The 21,854-nt window shown below is 39.3% G+C and overlaps 1 protein-coding gene across 1 annotated transcript; it reads right to left on the bottom strand.

The window, feature by feature from the left end:
* Positions 1 to 1,589: 1,589 nt before the first annotated feature.
* LOC133857273 (26S proteasome regulatory subunit 8 homolog A) lies at positions 1,590 to 7,884 on the bottom strand. Its single transcript, XM_062292476.1, has 9 exons — positions 7,568 to 7,884; positions 5,766 to 5,863; positions 4,878 to 5,102; positions 4,689 to 4,751; positions 4,417 to 4,580; positions 3,779 to 3,935; positions 3,595 to 3,693; positions 2,790 to 2,900; positions 1,590 to 2,018 (listed from the first exon to the last, which is right to left on the bottom strand). The coding sequence occupies exons 1-9, from the start codon at positions 7,758 to 7,760 to the stop codon at positions 1,878 to 1,880; spliced, it is 1,251 nt and encodes a 416-aa protein (XP_062148460.1). The 5' UTR covers positions 7,761 to 7,884; the 3' UTR covers positions 1,590 to 1,877.
* Positions 7,885 to 21,854: the final 13,970 nt, after the last annotated feature.

Here is a 21,854-nt window from a genome sequence, read left to right as displayed (position 1 = left end):
ATCTCTCCCACCAGCCACCAATATCAACCCGTACCAGAGCCACCCTCACCAACGCAACCCATACTAGAGCCGTAGAGCAGAACATGTTTTCAGAAAAATATTTTGAGATGGACAACCAAATACTGAAAAATTAGTTACTTTTCCAAACAATGTTTTCAGCTTAAAAAGTGGACAATATTTTAAGTCAAAACAAACAAACCTTAATTATCCACCTAATCTCATTATCTGAAATTTTTTGCCCCAATAATGCTATATAAGAGCAAATGACCAGGTCTCGTAGGACTGTATAAGAAGTTGCGGATGTGGTTATAATTGCATCTGAAATTGAAAATTGCATTAGGCGGTTATCACTTTTAGGAACCGCATCCGCCTGCTTAGGCGGGCAGTTACTCACCGCTAGCCGCATAGTTATTGAAGGCAATATTGTACTGTTAACAGCCTATCAGGTAATGGGTTTTTTTGTGCCAATTTTAATATTTTTCGACCTTCTTTGTATCTCTCTTTAGGGCATATTTTAAACGATTTTGAAACTGTCTTAGGCCTCCTTTTTTCTTTTCTTTTCTTTTCTTTTTTTAAAGCTAAGTTTTAGATGAAATCTATATTTTGATTCCACATTCCAGCTTAAAAATAACCAAGAAAATACAAACATCCCATGACGGGTTCATCCAACTTAAACTAAAGGTAAAACCCTACACTAAAACGACATCGTTTTGGTGAATTTATTTATGAGTGAATTCCGAATAAAGTGCTGCTCCTTAGCATTTTAGCCTTTGTTTATATATAGAAAAGGGTAGACGTATGTGATTATGACTCGCATCCGCCTTTCCTAAAACTGCTAACCTCATTCGTCTATGCATATAGCGGTTTTTGCGAGGCATATCCTCCTAGAATTTGAACATGTTCACAATGCCATGCTTTAGTGAACTTATAAGACATAATCGGAATGAATGTTATGGTTGCTTTGGAGTAATGCTAGAACGAAGACTCATATTTTCCTTGTGTCCTCCCAAAATTGATGTGAATTTAAAAATTGTCATTGGATCAAAATTCAATAATAGTCTATCACAAAATCATTTATAATTTTCAAAGCTACATCAATTTTTGAATGACAAAAAAAATATATAAATCTTCCTTTTAGTATTACTGGTAGCTCATAAACATCCTGAAAGTTGTAAACTGCTATGAAATGGATAACCAAATTTAAGATTAATAGTGCACATGCCCAGCAAACTTGAGCAACATTTGAGCCAAGTAATTCTATAAGTCCGTCTTAGACTCTTATGTCCATCTAAAAATTAAATAATTTTTAAAATCATCATTAGACTTGTGATTGATCACTTTTAAATTTTGATCAAATAGTAATTTTAAAAACCATCTCATCTTTTTTTTTTTTTTTTTTAAAAAAAATAAAAATAAAAACCACCTCATCTTTAGATAGACACAAAGTTGACCCAGGAAAAACTTTTAGAATTACTCTATCTGGACCTCCTCCAACTGCAGTTCCCAAAAATTATGATTGTTCTTGTCATCTAACCAAAAGATTTGTGAGACTAAATTTATTAGTTTCTGTTGTGTTCCATGGCACCTGATAATCCTCGTGAAGGGGCCTTGTAATTAGACATTTAGCTTGAAATACAAGGCAGGTATTACACAAAGATGTCTCACCTAAAGAGATACAATTAAATGAAAAAAAAAAAAACGACGATGCCAGCGGGAATAACCTTCAACAACAAATTGTAGGCACCTTCATCCTGTTTTCATATTCATGTGGAGCCTCAAAGAACAACACATAACATAGAATATAAAAGGTTTGCTTTGTGTGAATGAAAAAGCCAAAGGTCATCGGTTCAAAGGGGAAAGTAACACATAGAACAACACTACTTCCACAGCTTCCGCAACGACATGTTTTTCTCAGTCTCCTTCTTCATTACCTTCGCCACTGCCATCTCAAAATCTTCCTGTGTTACATGAACCCTCCTCTCCCTCAGAGCAAACATGCCAGCTTCTGTGCACACAGCCTGCAGACAGAAAAGAATGTAAAGAATATGAATATGCACTAGCATTATTGATCTTTACTGTTGGGAGAACAGCAGTAGAAGAATATCTATAACAAAAACTGATAGAATTAACATGACTATTCTTCACATTCTATCCAAATCCATCCAAGGGAGTTGAGCACTATTTGTGCTAATAGAATAAAAGAAAGACAATCTTTTATCGACATAACATTGCATCAACTAACCTGTTGTTGGTAGGCTCATACCCTTCCCCAAGTACAAGAATGCAGCCCATTTTCATATTATATGCCTATTTCTTACAATAAAAGATGAATTTGTCTAAAATTTCTTCTAGGTTTTTAACCAGTTTTTTTTTTCCCCAAACCACAACGAGCTGGGCTCAAGTTCAGATCTTTTGCCGCATATATAAATACAGACTCCCTCAAGCTAATTATGGATATGGGTACAAGATTTGGTAAGTTAAATTCAAATATTTAATTAAGCACTCGGTAATTAAGAATCTCAGAAGATGGCTTCAGAACAAGCAGAAAGGAAAAGAAAAACAAAAAAAGTTCTGGCAGTGTGTCTATGCACTTGCCACTTGGCCAGCATAAACTCCTGATCAAATGAGTATGAACATATCCAAGTGGGTTTAAAGCTCAGCAAATGAATAAAAAACCACCAAAATAACATCTGTTTGCCCCAGAACCTGCTATGGATAAATCAGAGAGAAGTAGATAACATCTAATCCCAGGAGACAAAAAAAATGCAATCATCCAGCATGAAACATACCTTGAGCTCCGCACCAGATGCACCGTTCATCTTCTCTGCTATTTTCTTCAAATCAATCCCACGCATTAAATTCATTCTTCTTGAATGTATTTTTAAAATATCGAAACGAGACTGCATTTCATTAACAACACAAATGAGCATATGCACACCTTATACTAATAACATTCTATTACATGCAACAAACTGATATATTAATAAATTGACTCCTAAATATCATATTAGCCATCAAAATATTCATATATTCACTCATATATCTATTAGAGGAATATTTAATTAGAAGGCTATGAAATGCAGATGCACAAGAAAACGCAATGCTAAAAAGAAATCAAAATTTTAGTAAAACTAATATCGTAAACTAAATATAATATTGCTTTAGCATTAAGAGAATAAGACTACATACGCACATGATATTAAAAGGGGGGGGGAGTCATATTCCATCTGATTGCAAGTCAATTTGCAGGATTAGGAAAACAACATTTCAGTATATTCAAAATTAAGCATCAGCCATTACATGGTGATTAATTTCCAAGCACAATAGAAACTAAAATGTTAAATACAATTTACAGAGTAGAATTATATAGGCATGCTAAGAATAAATAAATAAATTTTTCACACAATAATCAAATTAATATTAAACTTCAGAAACTGAAATAGAAATACTAGAAGAAACTAAACAAAAATTACAAAACAAAAATAGCAAAATCACTTATTGTGTAGTGTAAGAGAAAATATTGGCACATGAAAATATCTATACAGAAACACATTACTTAAATACATTCATGTTGTTAGTCATTGTGACATATACCTCCTCATTAGGATTAGGAAATTCAATCTTCCTGTCAATTCGCCCTGGCCTAAGAAGAGCTTGATCCAGAATATCAATTCGATTGGTGGCCATCAAAACCTGCCAATGATGCAAGTTATGGTAGGTAGATGTCCCAATAAAGAATAGAACCGAAAACTTAACTATCTGAAAACAAAGTCAATACCTTGATCTTGTTTGATGCTTCAAATCCATCCAGCTGGTTAAGAAGCTCCAGCATAGTCCGCTGAACTTCACTGTCACCATTGCCACTACCAGATTCCATCCGAGCAGATCCAATACTGTCTATTTCATCCATAAATATGATGGATGGAGCATGCTCCCTGCCAAAGAAATGGGATAAATTCATATACAAAATTGAAAATGCTAAGTATAATAGAATTTAAAAGATCAGAAAAGTAGACAATGAATTATTACAGGTGATTTCACAATTGAAGTATATCACCAAAAGAGATATCTGTTATCACAATTTCAATGATACTACAAAGTGATTCCTTTACATGTTCAGGAAAGCCACTTGCTGAGACATATAGACTGGATATATATGTCTATATGAACCACATTTATTTCACGGATGAAAAGGCTTCAGTACTACATGGCCCAGTGTTACACAAACAATCTTTTTCCTAATCTAGTTTTCCATAAACAAAACAAAGCGTCACCAGCTACAAAGAGAGCACAAAAGCAAATGCAAACAAAAGGGGGGCATGGGGGAAGATTTCAAAAAAAAAAAAAAAAACCAAACAATTTATATGTCAACACTAGAAAAAAATCAAGTATGTGATGTATAAAGATCAAACAAACCTGGCCATAACAAAAAGTTCCCTAACCATTCTGGAACCTTCTCCAATGTACTTCTGAACTAATTCAGAACCCGAAACCCTGATGAAAGTACAATCGGTATGATGGGCCACTGCCCTAGCCAACAGTGTTTTCCCTGTACCAGGTGGCCCATATAGCAGAACACCCTATTACATGAGAGAGAGAGAGAGTTAGAGTTGGGGGAAATTGTAACCATGAATCTCTATCAAGTAGAAACAACAAACAGACATGACAACTTGGCAACATTATATTACCTTTGGTTGAGCTATTCCAAGACTCTCAAATAATTCAGGATGTTTGATTGGGAGCTCAATCACCTGGTAAGATAATTACATATCATGAATAACCATTAATCACTCAACCACCTAACATGACTTCCCAACTGGAGCCAAGGTATACATTGAAGCCTAAATGCAGAAAGTAAGATAGAGCAAGAGAGAAACCTCCTTTATCTCTTTAATTTGCTGGTCAAGACCACCAATCATATCATATGTAGAATCAGGAACTTTTTCAACTTTCATAAGATTGACCAATGGATCAACTTTGCTCGGCAAGATTAAATGAAGAACATAGCTGTCATTACGGAGGGCAACTCTTGTTGATGGAGTGATCTTTGTGATATCAATACTTTTATCAATGTCCACAACGTATTTCCCTTCAGGATGAACCTAGAAAAAAATATGAAACATTAGGCAAAAATGTATCAAAGACGTTGATGTACACTGATACCAAACCAATTTTATGAATTCCTTGTTGCATAGGACCAACAAAATTTGCCTCGCCTCTCCAATTGAACTTACCTCCATCATGAAAAATACAGAAGACCTCACTATCTAAATCAATATTTTAAACCCCTAGGGTCAAAAGAGGTCGTCACATATACATGTACCAAAGTGATCTTTAATGTCTAAGAGCATAGTTTCACAAGCGTTCATTATGATTGATAACACCATATTTATTGGAAATATATATATATATATATATATATATATATATATATATATATATATATATATATATATATATATATATATATATATTAATATATTATAACAAAGTGCAATAGAATAAATTGGTACCAAGCACATGACAGAAAAATAAAGCGGACTTTAATCTTCATGCAGATGTTGAATGCAAAGAAATTATTGAACTGCAGCTGCAACATTATAGTTGAGTGCATTTGGGAAGGGAGGGGTGGGTAAATTTGGTTGAAAATATGAACTCCAAAAAGTATAGTCTTTTACTTATTTATGGAAATAATAAAGCAATAAATATGTATGTGCTTATATCGAAGCACCATGAACAGCAGCAAACGAAGGAGGACCACTTACCTTGACTAAAACCTTATTCTTCCCCATTACTTTGACAACTTCACCAACATATGATCCAGGTTCCTGGAGCAGTTGTAGTTCTTCCCTTAGCATCCTCACTGCCAATTTTTCATAATTAAGCAATGCCATTGACCAATAGAGAAATTCCAACAAAATTTTAAAGAAAAAGAAAACTAAAAGAAATAGAGAACAACAAAAATAAAAGTGATACAATTGATTAGAATCGATACTTGTGTTATCATGCCAACATGTTCAAATGAATCCTTCAATCCTAATGACTACCCACCCATTACGATTACATGACATTTTTTTTTTTTTGATAAGTAAGAGAAATATCATTAACGAGCGCAAAGCGCAATCAAGTACACATGAAGTATACAAGAAAGGCATCAAGAGGAAGAGGAAAACAAAACAAGGAAATCATTAAAACTAAACATTAAAGGTGCGAGGTACACAGCCGACCAAGAGTACAAAGAATGAAAAAAGAAGGAAATGAGTTCCTCAATAGTTTTTTCTTTGTCCTCGAACTGTCTTTCATTGCGTTCCCTCCACAAGCACCACAAAAGGCAACAAGGGACCATCTTCCACACGACCGCACTCCGCGAGCGACCACCCGTCCACCAACAAGCGAATAAATCTACCACTCGAAGGGGCATAACCCAAGATAAACTGAAACGACTTAAAAATGGCGTTCCATAGAGCACAAGCAACCTCACAATGAAGAAGAAGGTGGTCCACCGACTCCCCATTCAATTTGAACATACAACATCTATCAATCACAATAACACCCTTCTTTCTGAGATTGTCCAAGGTGAGGATCTTCCCTTGCGTAGCCGTCCAAGCAAAGAAAGCCACTTTCAAAGGAACCTTGGTCCGCCAAATACTTTCCAAGGAAAATGAGTAGCCTCTTTGCAAGCAAGAACCTTATAGAAAGATCTAACATCAAATTTTCCTTTGTGGGAAGGAGACCACCAGAGCTGGTCATCCCCATCACAATCCACTGTGGTAGAGTACAACAAAGAGAAAAAAGAGGCCAAAACATCCATCTCTGGTAGATTACATGACATTTGCGAAGAAACATCGACTATATGACATCATGATAATAAAAGAGGAGCATCAAACTTTCTATTAAGTACTAACTTCCTGATAGAGGGATTTTGCATCGTCACCACCAAAGTAAAGAAGGGATGGGACAAATTTAATGATTAATACTGAGATGATGAGAATTCAAACTGACTCATGCTGCGCATGGCTCTAAAGGAATTGGAAGTGTAAGCATATTTTTATAGAATTTAAAAAACACCCACATTCAGGTTATCTCCACCAACATTTACATATTATAGCTTGCATCTTCTTTGCTTATTCGACCATTTTACTTGATAAATGAAAATAATATTTTATCGAGAATAAACAATTAGTTATCATCTTCTTTACTCATGAACTTGAGAAGAACTCTTATTGCTTTTGATCTTTTCTCGGTTATTTCCCCTTAAATTTGATTCATGAACCGTTCTTAACAGTCACTGGTGTCGTCCTATAATCGGATAAACCGCCAAAAATTCCACTCTTAAACTCACCTTTTCCATATGAATCTATCCATTCCGTTTCAAATTTTACCATCGCTTTCACAGAGTCGAGAAGCTTTATCAGAATTTCAACAATTGACAATCCGAAGCCCTAACCCTATAATATAATTGAAAAACCACCAAAACCACATCTAAACCTAACCGGTTTGAAAATACAAGTAGAACCCCCAATCAATCCCAAAAGAAGTAAAGTATTAGGGTTAGGGTCAAGAATACCTCGAGAATTGAGCTCGTTGCGCTGGGCCTCGAGGCGGTTGAGATTGTGGGTCTTCTGGCGGACCTGGAGCTGGAGCTCGTGGATGTGTTGGTGGTAGTACTGCCTCAGCCCCTCGCCTTGCTTCGACGCCTTGGCCGAGCACGTCTCCGCCGCCGCCTCTGCCTGCTTTCTTTCCACTTCCACCGCTGCCATATCGTCAACACCGAGTATCGAAGGGTTTTGGATTTCGGATCTGAACGTAAATCGCTTCTATTCGTAGTTCGGTTCGGCAGCTGTGTGCATTACCTTTGTCCTTTTGTGGTTCGGAAAATTTTATAGTACTGGACTCGAATGATCGTTTTCGTAAGGATAAAGAAAGCGGTATGCGTGTGGGCTTGGGCTTGGGCCTGAGAGTCCGCACCAAAAATTTTTTTAAAAATAAAAAATTATAAATAACAATAATAATAATAATAAGTTTAAAAGTTTAAAGAATTCATTTGGGTGTACTATTCTTTTGTATTTTTTTAAAAAAATTTAAAATTGTAAATACCAAAAAAAAAAGTTTTGAATTTATATTTGAATGGTTTAGAAAACAAAAACAAAATTAGGAAAAACATATTTGGTAAAGTGAATTATAGTTTAAAAATATTGAATATATTTCAAAATTTATGTTTAGGGGAAGGTGATTTTTTATGGGTTTTTTCTGCTGAGGCAAAGCTCCCCCAGCTACCATTGCTCTCTCTCACATATATATATATAACTCACACCTACTGAAACAACACCAAACTATGGCTTTCTTTTTAGGAAAAATTATATTATTGGTCTCTGTAGTTGGCCTAATTTACAAATCCCTCCTTAAAGTTAAATTTAATTAAATTTTTTGACATATTCCGTTAAGAACCAAGTTAGATCCAATAAGATAGTGACACGTGTCACTCTTAATTAAAAAAATATAAATATATAAAACTTAAAAATTATTTTTAAAAAAATAAAAATTGAAAGGGTGGCTGGGGTGGCTGCTCAACCTACAACCAACATTTCTATTTTTTTTTTTTTTCAATTTTTTAAAATAATTTTTTAAATTTTGTATATTTTATATTTTTTTATTAAGAGTGACACGTGTCGATATTTGATTGGTACTGGTATGGTGCCTAACAAAATTTGTGAAAATTTTTAACACAATTTAATTTCAGAAAACGATTTGTAAATTAGATTAATCACAGGAATTTCTGAATTCATTTTAATATCACAGGGAGTGATTTGTCATTTAGGCCAACCACATGGACCAATAATATAATTTTCCTTTCTTTTTATTTTCCTTCAATTCTTGACACCAAATTGTAGGAATGAAAGTTCAACATATGACACTAATTTGATTAATATGGTTCATCAGCTCTTCTCACGCCCAAACCTCATAGTCTTCCTCTCAAGCCACGGTGGTATGGTTTCGTTCGATTCGGAGGGGTGCGGTGAGAATGCCAATGGTAGCTCCTCAAAATCTGATGGGCAAGAGCGGGAGGTTGTTAAGGGGCGAAGAAATACGACAATTCACCCATCGGAAAGAGGCCCAAATTGGTGAGTTCCCCGTTCCTTCAATGGGAGTTTGTCAATGCTCGACGTCTTCTCCGCCGACCTCATTTGCGTCTATTCCACCTTGCCCTCCGAGAATTTAAAAAATAATAATAATAATAATAATTCAAAAAAAAAAAAAGAGTCGGATTGAAAAGAAAGATAAAATAAAATTGAACCCAACCGTTGGAGTGGGTTTAAAAAAATAAAAAAATTGAGCTAAGTCCGTTTGAATTCCAAACATGAATTAATAAAAACATGAAAAGAGATTCTTTCACTTGTGTGATATTTTCAATCTCTGCAAAAGCATATATCCTTTTCATATCTTAAGCCAAATTCACCTACTCAAAAACTTATTCTTACAACTATGTCTCTAGAGAGAGAGACTCTGCCTTCTCTCTAACGAGGGAAAGGTTTCCTCATCCTTTTTGCTCTATCTGGCTCTTACACCTGTTCTTACACAGTTTCCCATCCCACTTTCACCTGTCAATTTCACATAATCTGTCCTTCTTTGTTTCTATTAGCTTCATTTCCTTTTTCCTCTCTTTTCTCTTATCTCCCACCTTGGCTTTTTCTACTTCTTGCTCTTTTCCCGCAACATGGACCAACCAATGTTCAATCTCCAGGCGCTTATTCAGGAAACTCAAGCACTCAACTGTGATGATCGTTGTCCTTTGGAATCGACGCCTCTCCCTTTTGATAACTCTTTTCGTTTACTGGGCAGGTTGGTTTCTCCAAATCCCCCCTCTATTGTTTGGGTTCGTGATATTCTTAATGTCTCTTGGTGTTTTGCTTTGCCTTTTGAGGTGGATTTACTTCCTGGAGATCGTTTTCTTTTCAAAGTTTTTGAGCATCGTTTGATTAAAGAAATAATGGATAACGGTATTTATAATATTAAGGGTGCTCTGCTTGTTGTTAAACCATGGCCCCCTGAGCTTGCCTTTGAAGAGGTTGATCTCTCTTCTTGTGCTTTTTGGGTGCAAGTGCATGGTCTTCCTCTTGAAAATATGCTGGCTGTAAATGCCATTAAGATTGGCAAACTGTTTGGTCTTGAGGTTCTGACTGTTGAAGATGGTGAAAGATCGGGTATCATCAATCATCATCATCTTCGATTTCGCCTGGTTATTGATGTTTCTTTGTCTCTGGTTCCGGGTTTCTATCTTCCCCGCAGTGGCCTTTTTGCACTTTGGATTAAACTTCTGTATGAGAGATTGGGTGACTATTGCATGTTATGTGGTTGTATTGGTCACCGTAAAACTTATTGTGCTGCTCCTCTTCATTTGGTTGATCCTGAACGTTATACTACTTCTCTTCGTGGTTATGTGTACCCAAAGTCTCGAAAATTGGTTTCTGCTTCCCCTGCTTCGGTTTCTAGTGGATGTTCCATTCCGCCTCTGCCTTCTTCTACTGGGCTTCAGGTTCTGTTCTTTACTTACATGGTGCTGCTTCTGCCTCAGCTGCTCCTCCCACCATCCCTTCGTCTTCAGTTCCATTGAGGCGTGTGACGGATGTTCCTCTGCCTCCAGTATCCAGGCTTCATCCCTCTGCACGTTCTTCTTACTTTTATGGACAGGGAGCTGCCACGTCGTTGTACGCCCAACCTTATCAGTCGTCCAAAGGGAAAGAAAAAATATCTCCCCCTTTGGTCTCTTCTGACCCGATGGTTGTGGGCTAGTCTGATCCTCTCTTTGGTTTGGGCCCCGTCTCTTCTGGGCCTACTGTGTATGGACCACACGATCAGCATAACACTGGGCATATTCAACTTGCCCAGCAAATTACAGGCATGTTGAGCCAATCTTCTTCGGGTTTAACTGTGTTTGGCCCTTCAGCTCTTCACTTCTACTCTGGTCTGCCTCCAGCCTCCACAGATCTTATGCTATTTGGCTCCCCGCTGCCTGTCTCAGTCTCTTCTCAGCACCAAGTAAGATCTCTTCCTCCTTCTTTTCCATTCCCTGTGCCCCCTTATATGCCTGTTTATCCTCAAACTTCTCTTCCAGATATTTCCCATCTCTACACTCAACCAATTGTCACTTTACCGCCTCCTCCATTTCAAGTCCATTCCAGCCCTCCCTCATACAATTCTCCTCCAGTTTATTCCCCCACCAAGCCACCTCCTACAAAGACATCCCCATCTCCTCGTCAGTCTGCTCGCCATCATCCTTATTTGCCAAAAACACAAGTCTCGGTGGTTAGGGGCAGAGCTCCGGTGGCTGAGGTCTATCCAACTCCTCTTTCGGAGTTGCGTCCCATGCTGGGTCAGAAACGGGTTGCTGTCTCGGAGGTCTCGGATTTATTTTCCCCTCCTTCCAAGAAGCAGTCTTCTGCTCTTGGTATTCGAGACCGTATGTTACTTGCTGCTCAGTCACTGTCTTCACTGCGGAATTCTCCACCAGCTCCGGTCACTCCAGGGACTACTCAGGAACTCTCTCTTGCAGCTTCTTCTCTTGGTTCAAAGGATCCCCTGTTGGCTGCTTCTCTTGAGCTCCTGTCCTCTTCAGCAGGAAAACAGTTTCACAAGGCAGCTAGGAAAACTCGCGGTGTTACCCAGCTGGTTCTTGTGGATGAAGTCTCCCATGTTGATGCTCATGTGGCTGTATCATCTTCAGCATCTTTTGAGGCGGCTGGCTCTGCCAGGCCCCCTCCAGCACCATGATTACAATCTCTTGGAACTGTAGGGGTTTAGCTTAGTCCTCTACAGTTCGGAGTCTAAGGGCTATTATCAGGAAGCATAATCCTGATGTTATTTTTTTAACAGAAACAAAAACAGCTTCTCACTTAGCTAGCCCTATTTTGAATCAACTGGGTTTTGTAAATATGCTCCAGGCTCCGCCTTCTGGTTCTAAAGGCGGTCTTCTTTTGGCTTGGAAGAATGATATTAACTTTGTCAGTGTGTGTGTTTCTAGTAATATTATCTCTGTTTGGTACTATTCTGTTGATCCCACTGTGAAATGCTTGTTCTCTTTTGTCTATGGCCCCCCATATAAGAAAACTGACTTAGATTTTTGGATGGCTTTGGCAGATTTTGGTAATACTTATTCTGTTCCTTGGATTTGTATGGGTGATTTTAATACTATTTCATCTTCTGATGATAAATTGGGTGGACGTCCTTTTGACTATTTCTCATTTAATCCCATAAATGAATTTATGGATTCTTTTGGTATGGTGGATTTGGGTTTCTCGGTCAATCCTTTTACTTGGTCTAATCACCGACAAGGTTTTGATTTAATAAAGGAATGTCTGGATAGGAGTATTGCTAATAATCAATGGATACATTTTTTTCCCAAACTATTCTATTACCCATCTGCCTGCCCATAATTCGGATCATAACCCCTTGCTATTGGACACGTCTATTCCTCTCCCTTCGTTACCTAGGCCTTTTAGGTTTGAAGAATTTTGGACTCGTGATCCGACTTGTGGTATTGTGGTTGAGGAGGCTTGGTCTTCTCTTATTACAGGATCTCCCTCTTATTGTTTGGCAAAAAAGTTGAAACTCACCAAATCTGCTATTAAGCAATGGAATAAGCTTTATTTTGGTGATATTAAAACTAAGGTGGATAATACTCTTGCTCTCCTTGATACTGCTCAACAGGCCCCTCCTACTGATTCTAATCTTGCTTTGGAACTTCATCTCCAGAATCTGCTAGACATTTATCTTCAACAGGAGGAATCTCTCTGGAAGCAAAAATCTAGAGAATTATGGCTCACTACCACAGATCTTAATACCAGGTTTTTTCATACTAGTACTTTGATTTGTCGGAGACAGAATTCTATTAGTCTTTTGCAATCTCCTCAGGGAGGTTGGCTTTCGGACCGTTCAGCTATAGGGGATTGCTTTATTACTAATTTTAAATTACTTTTTACTTCCTCACATCCTTCACCCAATGAGGAGTTATTGAGTCTATTTGATCCGATTATCTCGGATGAGGATAATTTTCTCCTAGGTTCTTTGCCTACGGATGCTGAGATATTAGCTTCATTAAAGAGTTTAGGGCGTACCAAAGCCCCTGGTCCTGATGGTTTTTCTGCTCTGTTTTATGTCAAATATTGGGATTATATCAAAAACACTGTTCTTCTGGCTATTGGGAATTTTTTCCAAAATAACCATTTGTTGAGGGAACAAAATCATACGTTTATTGCTTTGATTCCAAAACGTTTGGGTGCATCCTCTGTCCATCATTATCGGCCTATTAGTTTATGCAATATTATCTACAAGATCATTTCAAAATTGCTTGCTAATAGGTTAAAGCCTCTTTTATCTAAATTTATTTCACCTTTTCAGACAGCCTTTGTTCCCGAGCGACATATCCAGGATAATTCTATTTTGGCACATGAAATGCTTCATACTCTCAAATCAAAGAGGGGTAATGGTGGTCTTATGGCGGTTAATATTGATATGGAAAAGGCATTTGACCGAATGGAATGGAGTTTCATTCTTTCTATTCTTCATACTTTGGGTTTCAATGACAAATGGATCAACTGGATTCGTCTCTGTATTACAACAACTTCTTTCTCGGTGTTATTAAATGGTAGTCCTTTTGGCCATTTCAGACCTTCTCGGGGTTTGCGTCAAGGTGATCCTCTGTCTCCTTTTCTTTTCATCATTGGAACTGAGGCTTTATCTCGTTTACTTCATCACCATTTGAAGGGTTTCAGTGTTTCTCGGGACAATTTGGCCATTAATCATCTGCTCTTTGCTGATGACTTGGTTATTTTTACCTCAGCAACATCTTCTGAAGCTTCCAGGATTAAAATTTGTTTGGATAAATATAGCCTTTGGTCAGAACAATCTATCAATATTTCTAAGTCTAATATTTTCTTTAGTAAGAATACTACAACTTCTACTATCTCAGGTATTTAGGGATTTCTTCCTTTTGCTATCACACCAGTTTCAGCTAAGCATCTGGGTCTTCCTATGCTTATTGGTCGATCTAAGAAATCTGCTTTTTCCGATATCCTTGATAAAGTTAAGGGGAAAATTGAGGGCTGGCGTTCGAAGACTCTCTCCCAAGCTGGGAAATCTGTTCTCATTAAGGTTGTGGCTTCTTCTATCCCTTCCTATGCTATGAGCTCCTTTTTGATTCCAAATGAGTTATGTCATCGTCTGGACATGGCTTTTAAAAATTTCTGGTGGGGTTTTCCTAAAGACAAGTCCCATAATTTATCTCTCAAATCCTGGAATTCTATTTGTTTACCTAAAGATTAGGGTGGCTTGGGCTTTCGTCTTATGAAGGATGTTAATATTTCTCTTATTTCCAAGTTGGGTTGGAAGTTACTTATGAATAGTGATTGTCTTTGGGTTTCTTTATTCAAGAATAAATATTTCAAATATGGGGATTTGCTTTCTAGCCCTCTTCCACAGGGGTCTTTTATTTGGAATGGTATCAAGACCATTGTTCCTTTTCTGAAATCTGGAGCTTGCTATATTCCTCATTCGTTAAGTTCACTTGCTATTTGGTTTGCCCCGTGGATTCCCACGTTGCCTAATTTCCGGCCTACCCCTCGGGTTGAGTGTTTACAAGCAAATTTTCCTCTTGCAATATTGGATTTAGTTTCTTCTTCTACAGGGACTTGGAATTTGCCTTTGTTGGAATTCCTTTTTGATCAGGCTTCTGTATCTGAGATTCTGAAGATCAGGATACGGTTTGATAATGATTCAATTCTATGGTCTCCTTCTTTGACGGGTGTGTTCTCTACTAAGTCAACCCATCGGTTCTATACATCTCAAAGGACTCCAGTTGTTTCCCCTTTATCTCAAGCCAATTGGAAACTTCTTTGGAAGTTAAAAATAAATCACAGGCTTCGCCTCTTTCTCTGGAAAATGGTTTGGAATATTCTTCCCACAAAGGAACGTATTTTTTCGGCTATTTGGACTCAGTCTAGCTCTGATTCAACATGCTCCCTGTGTTCTTCTTCCACAGATTCTCTGGTTCACCTGTTTTTGTCTTGCCCCATTGCTAGGGTGGTCTGGCGAAATTCTTTCTGGCCATTGGATATTCTAGCTCTGCGTATCTCTTCTATGGCTGAGTGGTTATATTTTATTATTCATCCTCATAAAATTGGTATTCCGGCATTTGATTCTCACTTTTTCCAAATCTTTGCAGCTGTTGCCTGTGACCAAATTTGGTTTGCTAGGAACAAAGCTCATCATGGGAATTTAATTCCCAACAAAAACTTGATGTGTGTTTTAAATAGTACTCGCAAGTGCACGAATCGTTTTGCAATATAATGTTATGCAAGTGCGAGGTCGATCCCACAGGGAAATGGTCAAATATTGGTATCTTGCTTAATCAACCTCATTTTAACCTAGTTCCAAAGGTTTGAGACTTGATTCAAGAACAAAAGACTAAATGAAAGAGATGTAATGAAATATGTAAAATAAAAGGAAATAAGGTTAAGGAATTCACCAAACCAAATCCTACAACTCACACTCTTGGTTTCCACTTGAACACCCAAAGAACATTAAGCTTAGGGTGTTATTCAAGTTTGTTAACCATAAACCCAATGACCATTAAATGAATCCAACACATTGACAAATCACAAAGAGTACCGATTGAAATCAAAACATCCAATGTATCATTCAATCACAATGGATATCATCATTCAAACCGATAAAACAATGTATTGGTCGGTTGAAACACATAAAATGTCCTCTATCCACCACTAACCACATTCATTGCAAAAGATAAAGCTTTAAATGAATGGAACTTGAACAACTAAAATGATATATCATTAAATGTGCAAGTGGTACAACAAAGTTGTGAGTGTCATCAATGGAAAGGTTTCATCCTCAACCCTAGTTGAGGTTACTAGCCTTCCATGACTAAGAACACCACAAGAAAATGATGAACAACCATGGAAATGAAAGAAAAGCTCTACAAAGAGAAAGTATCTGAAAATAAACTACTGAATTACACTACAAGAAGCACGAAATTAAACCTATCTACAGAATTTCTGCTCTATCCTATTCTCCATTCATCTTTTTCAACAAGGGGAGGGCTATGGCTTCTATAGAAGCAAGCCATGGCAAGAAATGACTCATCTACCCTCCTCTAGGGTTCCTCTGCAGCTAGAGACAACCACAAACACGAAACCAGCGTGTTCTGCAGCGGAAATCAGAGGGAGGACTGTATTTTGGCTTCTGATTGGGCGTTCTGGCGCGCTCTGCAAAAGCAGTTTCTGGGAAAATTCGATCGATCGACTTTTAATTCGATCGATCGACTTCGGGCAAATATTCGATCGATCGAATTTTAAGTTCGATCGATCGACTTGTTAGGGTCTCTGAATTTCCAGCTATTTCCTTATGAAATTTGTCATTCCTCTCTTATTGTCCTACAGAAACAGAAAACACAAAAACTAACCAAAACATTAGAAAATAACAAGGCTAAAGGTCTAACTAGTGCAAATCAAGGGGTCCAAATACACAATATTTGGTACTCATCAAATACCCCCAAACTTACATTTTGCTAGTCCCTTAGCAAAAACAAAATGAAAAACAAAATCAAAGCATGAAACATAAGTCCTCTTTCGTGGGAGAAACGATTGCATTTAGCATATGCAACAAGCCTTTTAAACCCCTAGGACTCCCTAGTGGACGAGTGAAGTCTCGTGAGGGTTTGCCAGAAGTGGTACCCACAAACACTGAAATGCCGTATTATCAATTGAGCGAAAATCATCATTCAAACACATGGTTCACACATCATGAGTATGTTTAACAAAATGAATATCACATTATCATGTTATCAAAAATCGATCAACTCATAGATGAAAAATTGAGACAACACATGTTCAAAAGTGTAAAGTGTGAATAACATAGAATCATGGAGTTTCGATTTTACTCAAAGCATATATATCCAAAAATTCGCAGGACTTCCGTCAAATAACCAAGGCTTATCTTACATTTATTATCATTTATTATTATTTTGTGTCGGCTGTGCAATGTTTGACTCCTTTAAGCTTTCTAATTGACCCATGTAACGAGTGTTGGGCCAGTGACTCCCAAACCAGATGGTTTTAGGGCACTAGATGTAAAAACATCCCTAAGGGCTTAATTACTCAAGTAAAAAAGGCTACGAAGTTAAACTAGCCAAACAATCATCCAAACTGAAATTCTCATCTTTTTACGCGAACACCCAATGCTTAATGAGGCAAGGGGCCCGGTTACTCAATGGAAAGTCAAATTGGTGATATTATTCTAAGCATTTTTTTTTTTTTTTGAACAATAAGCCAAGGATTCATCAACAAGTCATCCTACAAATCTCAAGACATATAAATTTTAATTCAAATCTCATACCCCACAGAAACAAATGCTAATGTGCTTGTGATGAACAGTTTAAACATGTCAAGTCTCTCTAATCCAAAGATGAGTCAAAAGATCTCAGATTTTCATGATATGCAAAATTCAACATTTTAATCAAACCAATGAGATGCAAACCATAGTAAGATGTAACCATGCTCAACTAACAATGAGGCAAAATATTTTTTTTTTTTTTTTTTTTTTTTTTTTTTTTTTTTTAAATAAATATTAACAAGGCAACAAAGCAAGAATTAAATGAAAACAGACAGAAATGTCTACCCCACCCCCAAACTAGAATAACACATTGTCCCCAATGTGGCTAGAGATACAATACCGAAGGGTGATGCAAGTTGGGCACACTGTAAGAGAAGCGCTCCCCCAAACTTGAACGGCAGACACTGTCCTGAAAATAACAACTAAAACACAAAAAGAAAATCAAATGATAGGGAAAAAAATGATGAGGGTTGCCTCCCACAAGCGCTAAGTTTTCAGTCTTCAGCCAGACTCTCCATCCTGACGACAATCACTCCGAGTAACTCGGGTCCTCTAAAAGGGTCGTCTCAACCTCCGAGCTCTGTAACTCCAAAAATGGCTTCAGTCGTTGCCCGTTCACCTTGAACGTGCTGCCATTTTTTGGATCCTCAATCTCAATGGCCCCATAAGAAAACACTGATCGAACTATGAAAGGGCCTGTCCATCGAGATCGGAGCTTCCCTGGGAACGAATGCAGACGAGAATTGTAAAGAAGGACTTTCTGACCGGGCTCAAAAGATCGTCTCAATATGTTCTGGTCGTGAGTCTTCTTTATCCGTGCTTTGTACATCCTAGCACAGTCATAGGCATCGTTCCTCAGCTCTTCCAATTCATTGAGCTGGAGCTTCCTCTGTGAGCCAGCCTTCGTGAGATCGAAATTCAGCTGCTTAATGGCCCAGTAAGCTCTGTGCTCCAACTCCACAGGCAGATGGCATGCTTTCCCGTACACGATACGGTAAGGTGACATGCCAATCGGTGTCTTGAACGCTGTCCGGTATGCCCATAATGCATCGTTCAACCGGAGAGACCAATCTTTCCTTGACGGGTTCACCGTCTTCTCCAAAATCCTCTTGATCTCTCTGTTTGAAACCTCCACTTGTCCACTCGTCTGAGGGTGATAGGGAGTGGCAACCTTGTGCATGATGCAATATTTCTTCATCAGCTGTTCAAAGACCCGGTTGCAGAAATGCTTTCCACCATCACTAATAATTGCTCGAGGAGTACCAAAACGAGCAAATATAGTGTCTTTTAGAAACTGGACCACAACTCTGTGGTCGTTGGTCTTGCAGGCAACTGCCTCTACCCATTTGGACACGTAGTCCACAACAACCAAAATGTACAGATAGCCGAAGGAGTTTGGGAAAGGTCCCATGAAATCAATGCCCCATACATCGAAAATCTCAACAATAAGAATCGGGTTGAGGGGCATCATATTTCGACGTGAAATACTCCCTAGCTTCTGACAGCGCTCGCATGAAACACAATAAGTGTGAGCATCTTGAAAGATGGTAGGCCAGTAAAATCCGCACTGCAAAATCTTTGCAGCGGTCTTCTTCGCACTGAAGTGGCCTCCACAGGCATGATCATGACAGAAGGAAATGACACTAGATTGGTCAGGCTCGGGAATGCATCTCCTAATGATCTGATCGGGACAATACTTGAACAAGTAAGGATCGTCCCAGAAAAAATTCTTCACCATGGACAGAAATTTGGACTTATCTTGCCGTCCCCAATGCGAAGGCATTTGACCGGTGACAAGATAGTTCACTATGTCAGCAAACCATGGTGAGTGAGTATGAGCAATATGCATCAACTGCTCATCGGGGAAGGTCTCAGAGATGGGGGCGGCTTCTTCCATGAAGTCCACGGTAATCCTCGAGAGATGATCAGCCACCACGTTTTCGGACCCCTTCTTGTCCCGAATCTCAATGTCGAACTCTTGTAAGAGCAAAATCCACCGGATGAGGCGAGATTTAGCATCCTTTTTGGAAAAAAGATACTTCAATGCCGCGTGATCTGAGTAGATGATGACTTTCGATCCTAATAGGTAGGATCGAAACTTATCCAGAGCAAAAACGACTGCCAGCAGCTCCTTCTCAGTGGTCGAATAATTCAGCTGGGCGTCGTTCAGAGTTCGACTAGCATAATAAATGACGTGGGGAAGTTTGTCAATGCGCTGCCCCAATACAGCTCCAACGGCGTAATCGGACGCGTCACACATGATCTCGAAAGGTGTACCCCAGCTTGGGGGCCGAATGATGGGTGTGGACGTCAGAATTGCCTTCAAGGCCCCAAATGCCTTCTTACAATCTTCATCAAAAATGAAAGGGGCCTCCTTCACCAATAGTTTGCACAAGGGCCGGGCGATCTTGCTGAAATCCTGAATGAATCGCCGATAGAATCCTACATGGCCCAAAAAAGAGCGAACCTCTTTCACCATCCGTGGGGGAGGAAGGTTGGATATCAGATCTACCTTCGCCTTGTCGACTTCAATCCCCCGACGAGAGATGACGTGCCCGAGCACAATTCCTTGTTGTACCATAAAATGACACTTCTCCCAATTGAGCACTAGGTTCTTCTCTTTACACCTCTCCAAAACCAACGTGAGGTGGTGCAAACATTCCTCAAAAGATGACCCGAAAATCGAGAAGTCGTCCATAAACACCTCCAGAAAACGCTCCACCATATCAGAAAAGATGCTAATCATGCACCGCTGAAACGTAGCGGGTGCATTGCATAAGCCAAAGGGCATGCGTCGGTAGGCGAACGTTCCGAACGGACAAGTGAAGGTCGTCTTCTCTTGGTCTTCAGGGTCCACAGGGACCTGGTTATATCCAGAATAACCGTCCAAAAAGCAATAATACTCGTGCCCGGCCAACCGCTCCACCATTTGATCAATGAATGGAAGAGGAAAGTGATCTTTCCTGGTGGCGGTGTTTAGCTTGCGGTAGTCAATGCAGACTCTCCATCCAGACTGTACTCGAGTTGGAACCAACTCGCCTTCCTTGTTCTGCACGACTGTTACTCCAGCTCGCTTGGGCACGACATGAATGGGGCTCACCCATTTGCTGTCAGAGATGGGGTAGATGATGCCAGCATCTAACAACTTGATGACTTCTCCTCTGACGACTTCTTGCATGGTCGGGTTGAGCCTTCTCTGTGGCTCCCTCGATGGTTTGGTGTCTTCCTCCAAGTGTATCCTATGCATCACCACCGAGGGGCTGATTCCCTTAATGTCTTCAATGGTCCAGCCTATAGCCTCCCTATGCTCCCTCAAGACATCTAACAACCTCTCCTCCTGAGCGGTGTGAAGATCTGAAGCTATGATTACAGGCAAGGTCTCTGCTGGACCGAGGAACTTATACTTGAGATTGTCCGGTAGGGGCTTAAGTTCCTTCTTTGGAGGCTCAGGTACTGCTGCCTCCTCTTCCTTCTTGCTCTCCAGAGGAGCAAACTCCAAAACAGCATTTGCTTGCTCAAGCAGTACATCCAGGTCCAGATCCTCTCCAAATTGAGCAAGGCATGCTTCCAGGGGGTCTTGTATGCTTGATTCTTCAATGCTTTCCTCCAGGATTTCCTCTATCAAGCAGACATTGTTGATCTCATCGCACTCCCTCGGCTGTTTGCTGATGGTGAAAATGTTCAGCTCTACCGTCATATTGCCGAATGAGATCTTCATGACTCCCGTCCTACAGTTGATCAGGGCGTTAGCCGTAGCTAAGAATGGTCGCCCTAGGATTACCGGTATCTGAACTCCAACGTTCTGTACCGGCTCGGTGTCAAGCACTATGAAGTCTACAGGGAAATAAAACTTATCCACCTTAATCAAAACATCCTCCACTATTCCCCGTGGTATCTTAACTGACCGATCAGCCAATTGCAATGTCATGGAGGTGGGCTTCAATTCTCCTAATCCTAATTGCAGGTAAACTGAATAGGGTAGGAGATTGACACTGGCTCCAAGGTCAAGCAGGGCCTTCTCAATGTGGCTGACTCCTATCGTGCAAGAGATGGTAGGACATCCAGGGTCCTTGTATTTGATGGGCAGCCTGTATTGGAGGATTGAGCTGACTTGCTCGGTCAAACAAACTTTTCTCGGGACATTGTTCCTCCGCTTGACGGTGATTAAGTCCTTCAAGAACTTGGCGTAAGACGGCACTTGCTGGATGGCATCCAAGAATGGAATGTTGATCTGCACTTGTTTGAATACCTCCCGAATGTCCTCGAATGTTCCTCCTTTCTTGGGCGCGAGAAGTCTATCAGGGTAAGGCGCCCTAGGTATAAACGGCCTAGGAGGAGGAGTCTCTACGGTCGGAGCTAATGTAGATGGCTCGACATCTTTCTTCTCGACGCTCGTGCTTCCTTGTTCTCTTTGTGCAGCAAGGTTCTCTTCTGGATAAACCACTTGGTTG

This window comes from Alnus glutinosa, chromosome 14 (assembly GCF_958979055.1).
Source record: "Alnus glutinosa chromosome 14, dhAlnGlut1.1, whole genome shotgun sequence".
Classification (NCBI taxonomy): Eukaryota; Viridiplantae; Streptophyta; class Magnoliopsida; order Fagales; family Betulaceae; genus Alnus; species Alnus glutinosa.
The sequence above is the reverse complement of the archived record's forward strand: the minus strand, read 5'-3'. Positions and strand labels throughout refer to the sequence as shown.

What these genes read in the sequence shown, in the direction of transcription:
- LOC133857273 (XM_062292476.1), bottom strand. Translation starts at nt 7,760, where the DNA reads ATGGCAGCGGTGGAAGTGGAAAGAAAGCAGGCAGAGGCGGCGGCGGAG. An exon ending in AGAATAAGGTTTTAGTCAAG is followed by an intron (nt 5,103 to 5,765) that starts GTAAGTGGTCCT and finishes ATTTTTTTCTAG; the next exon opens with GTTCATCCTGAAGGGAAATA. An exon ending in AAATTAAAGAGATAAAGGAG is followed by an intron (nt 4,752 to 4,877) that starts GTTTCTCTCTTG and finishes TTATCTTACCAG; the next exon opens with GTGATTGAGCTCCCAATCAA.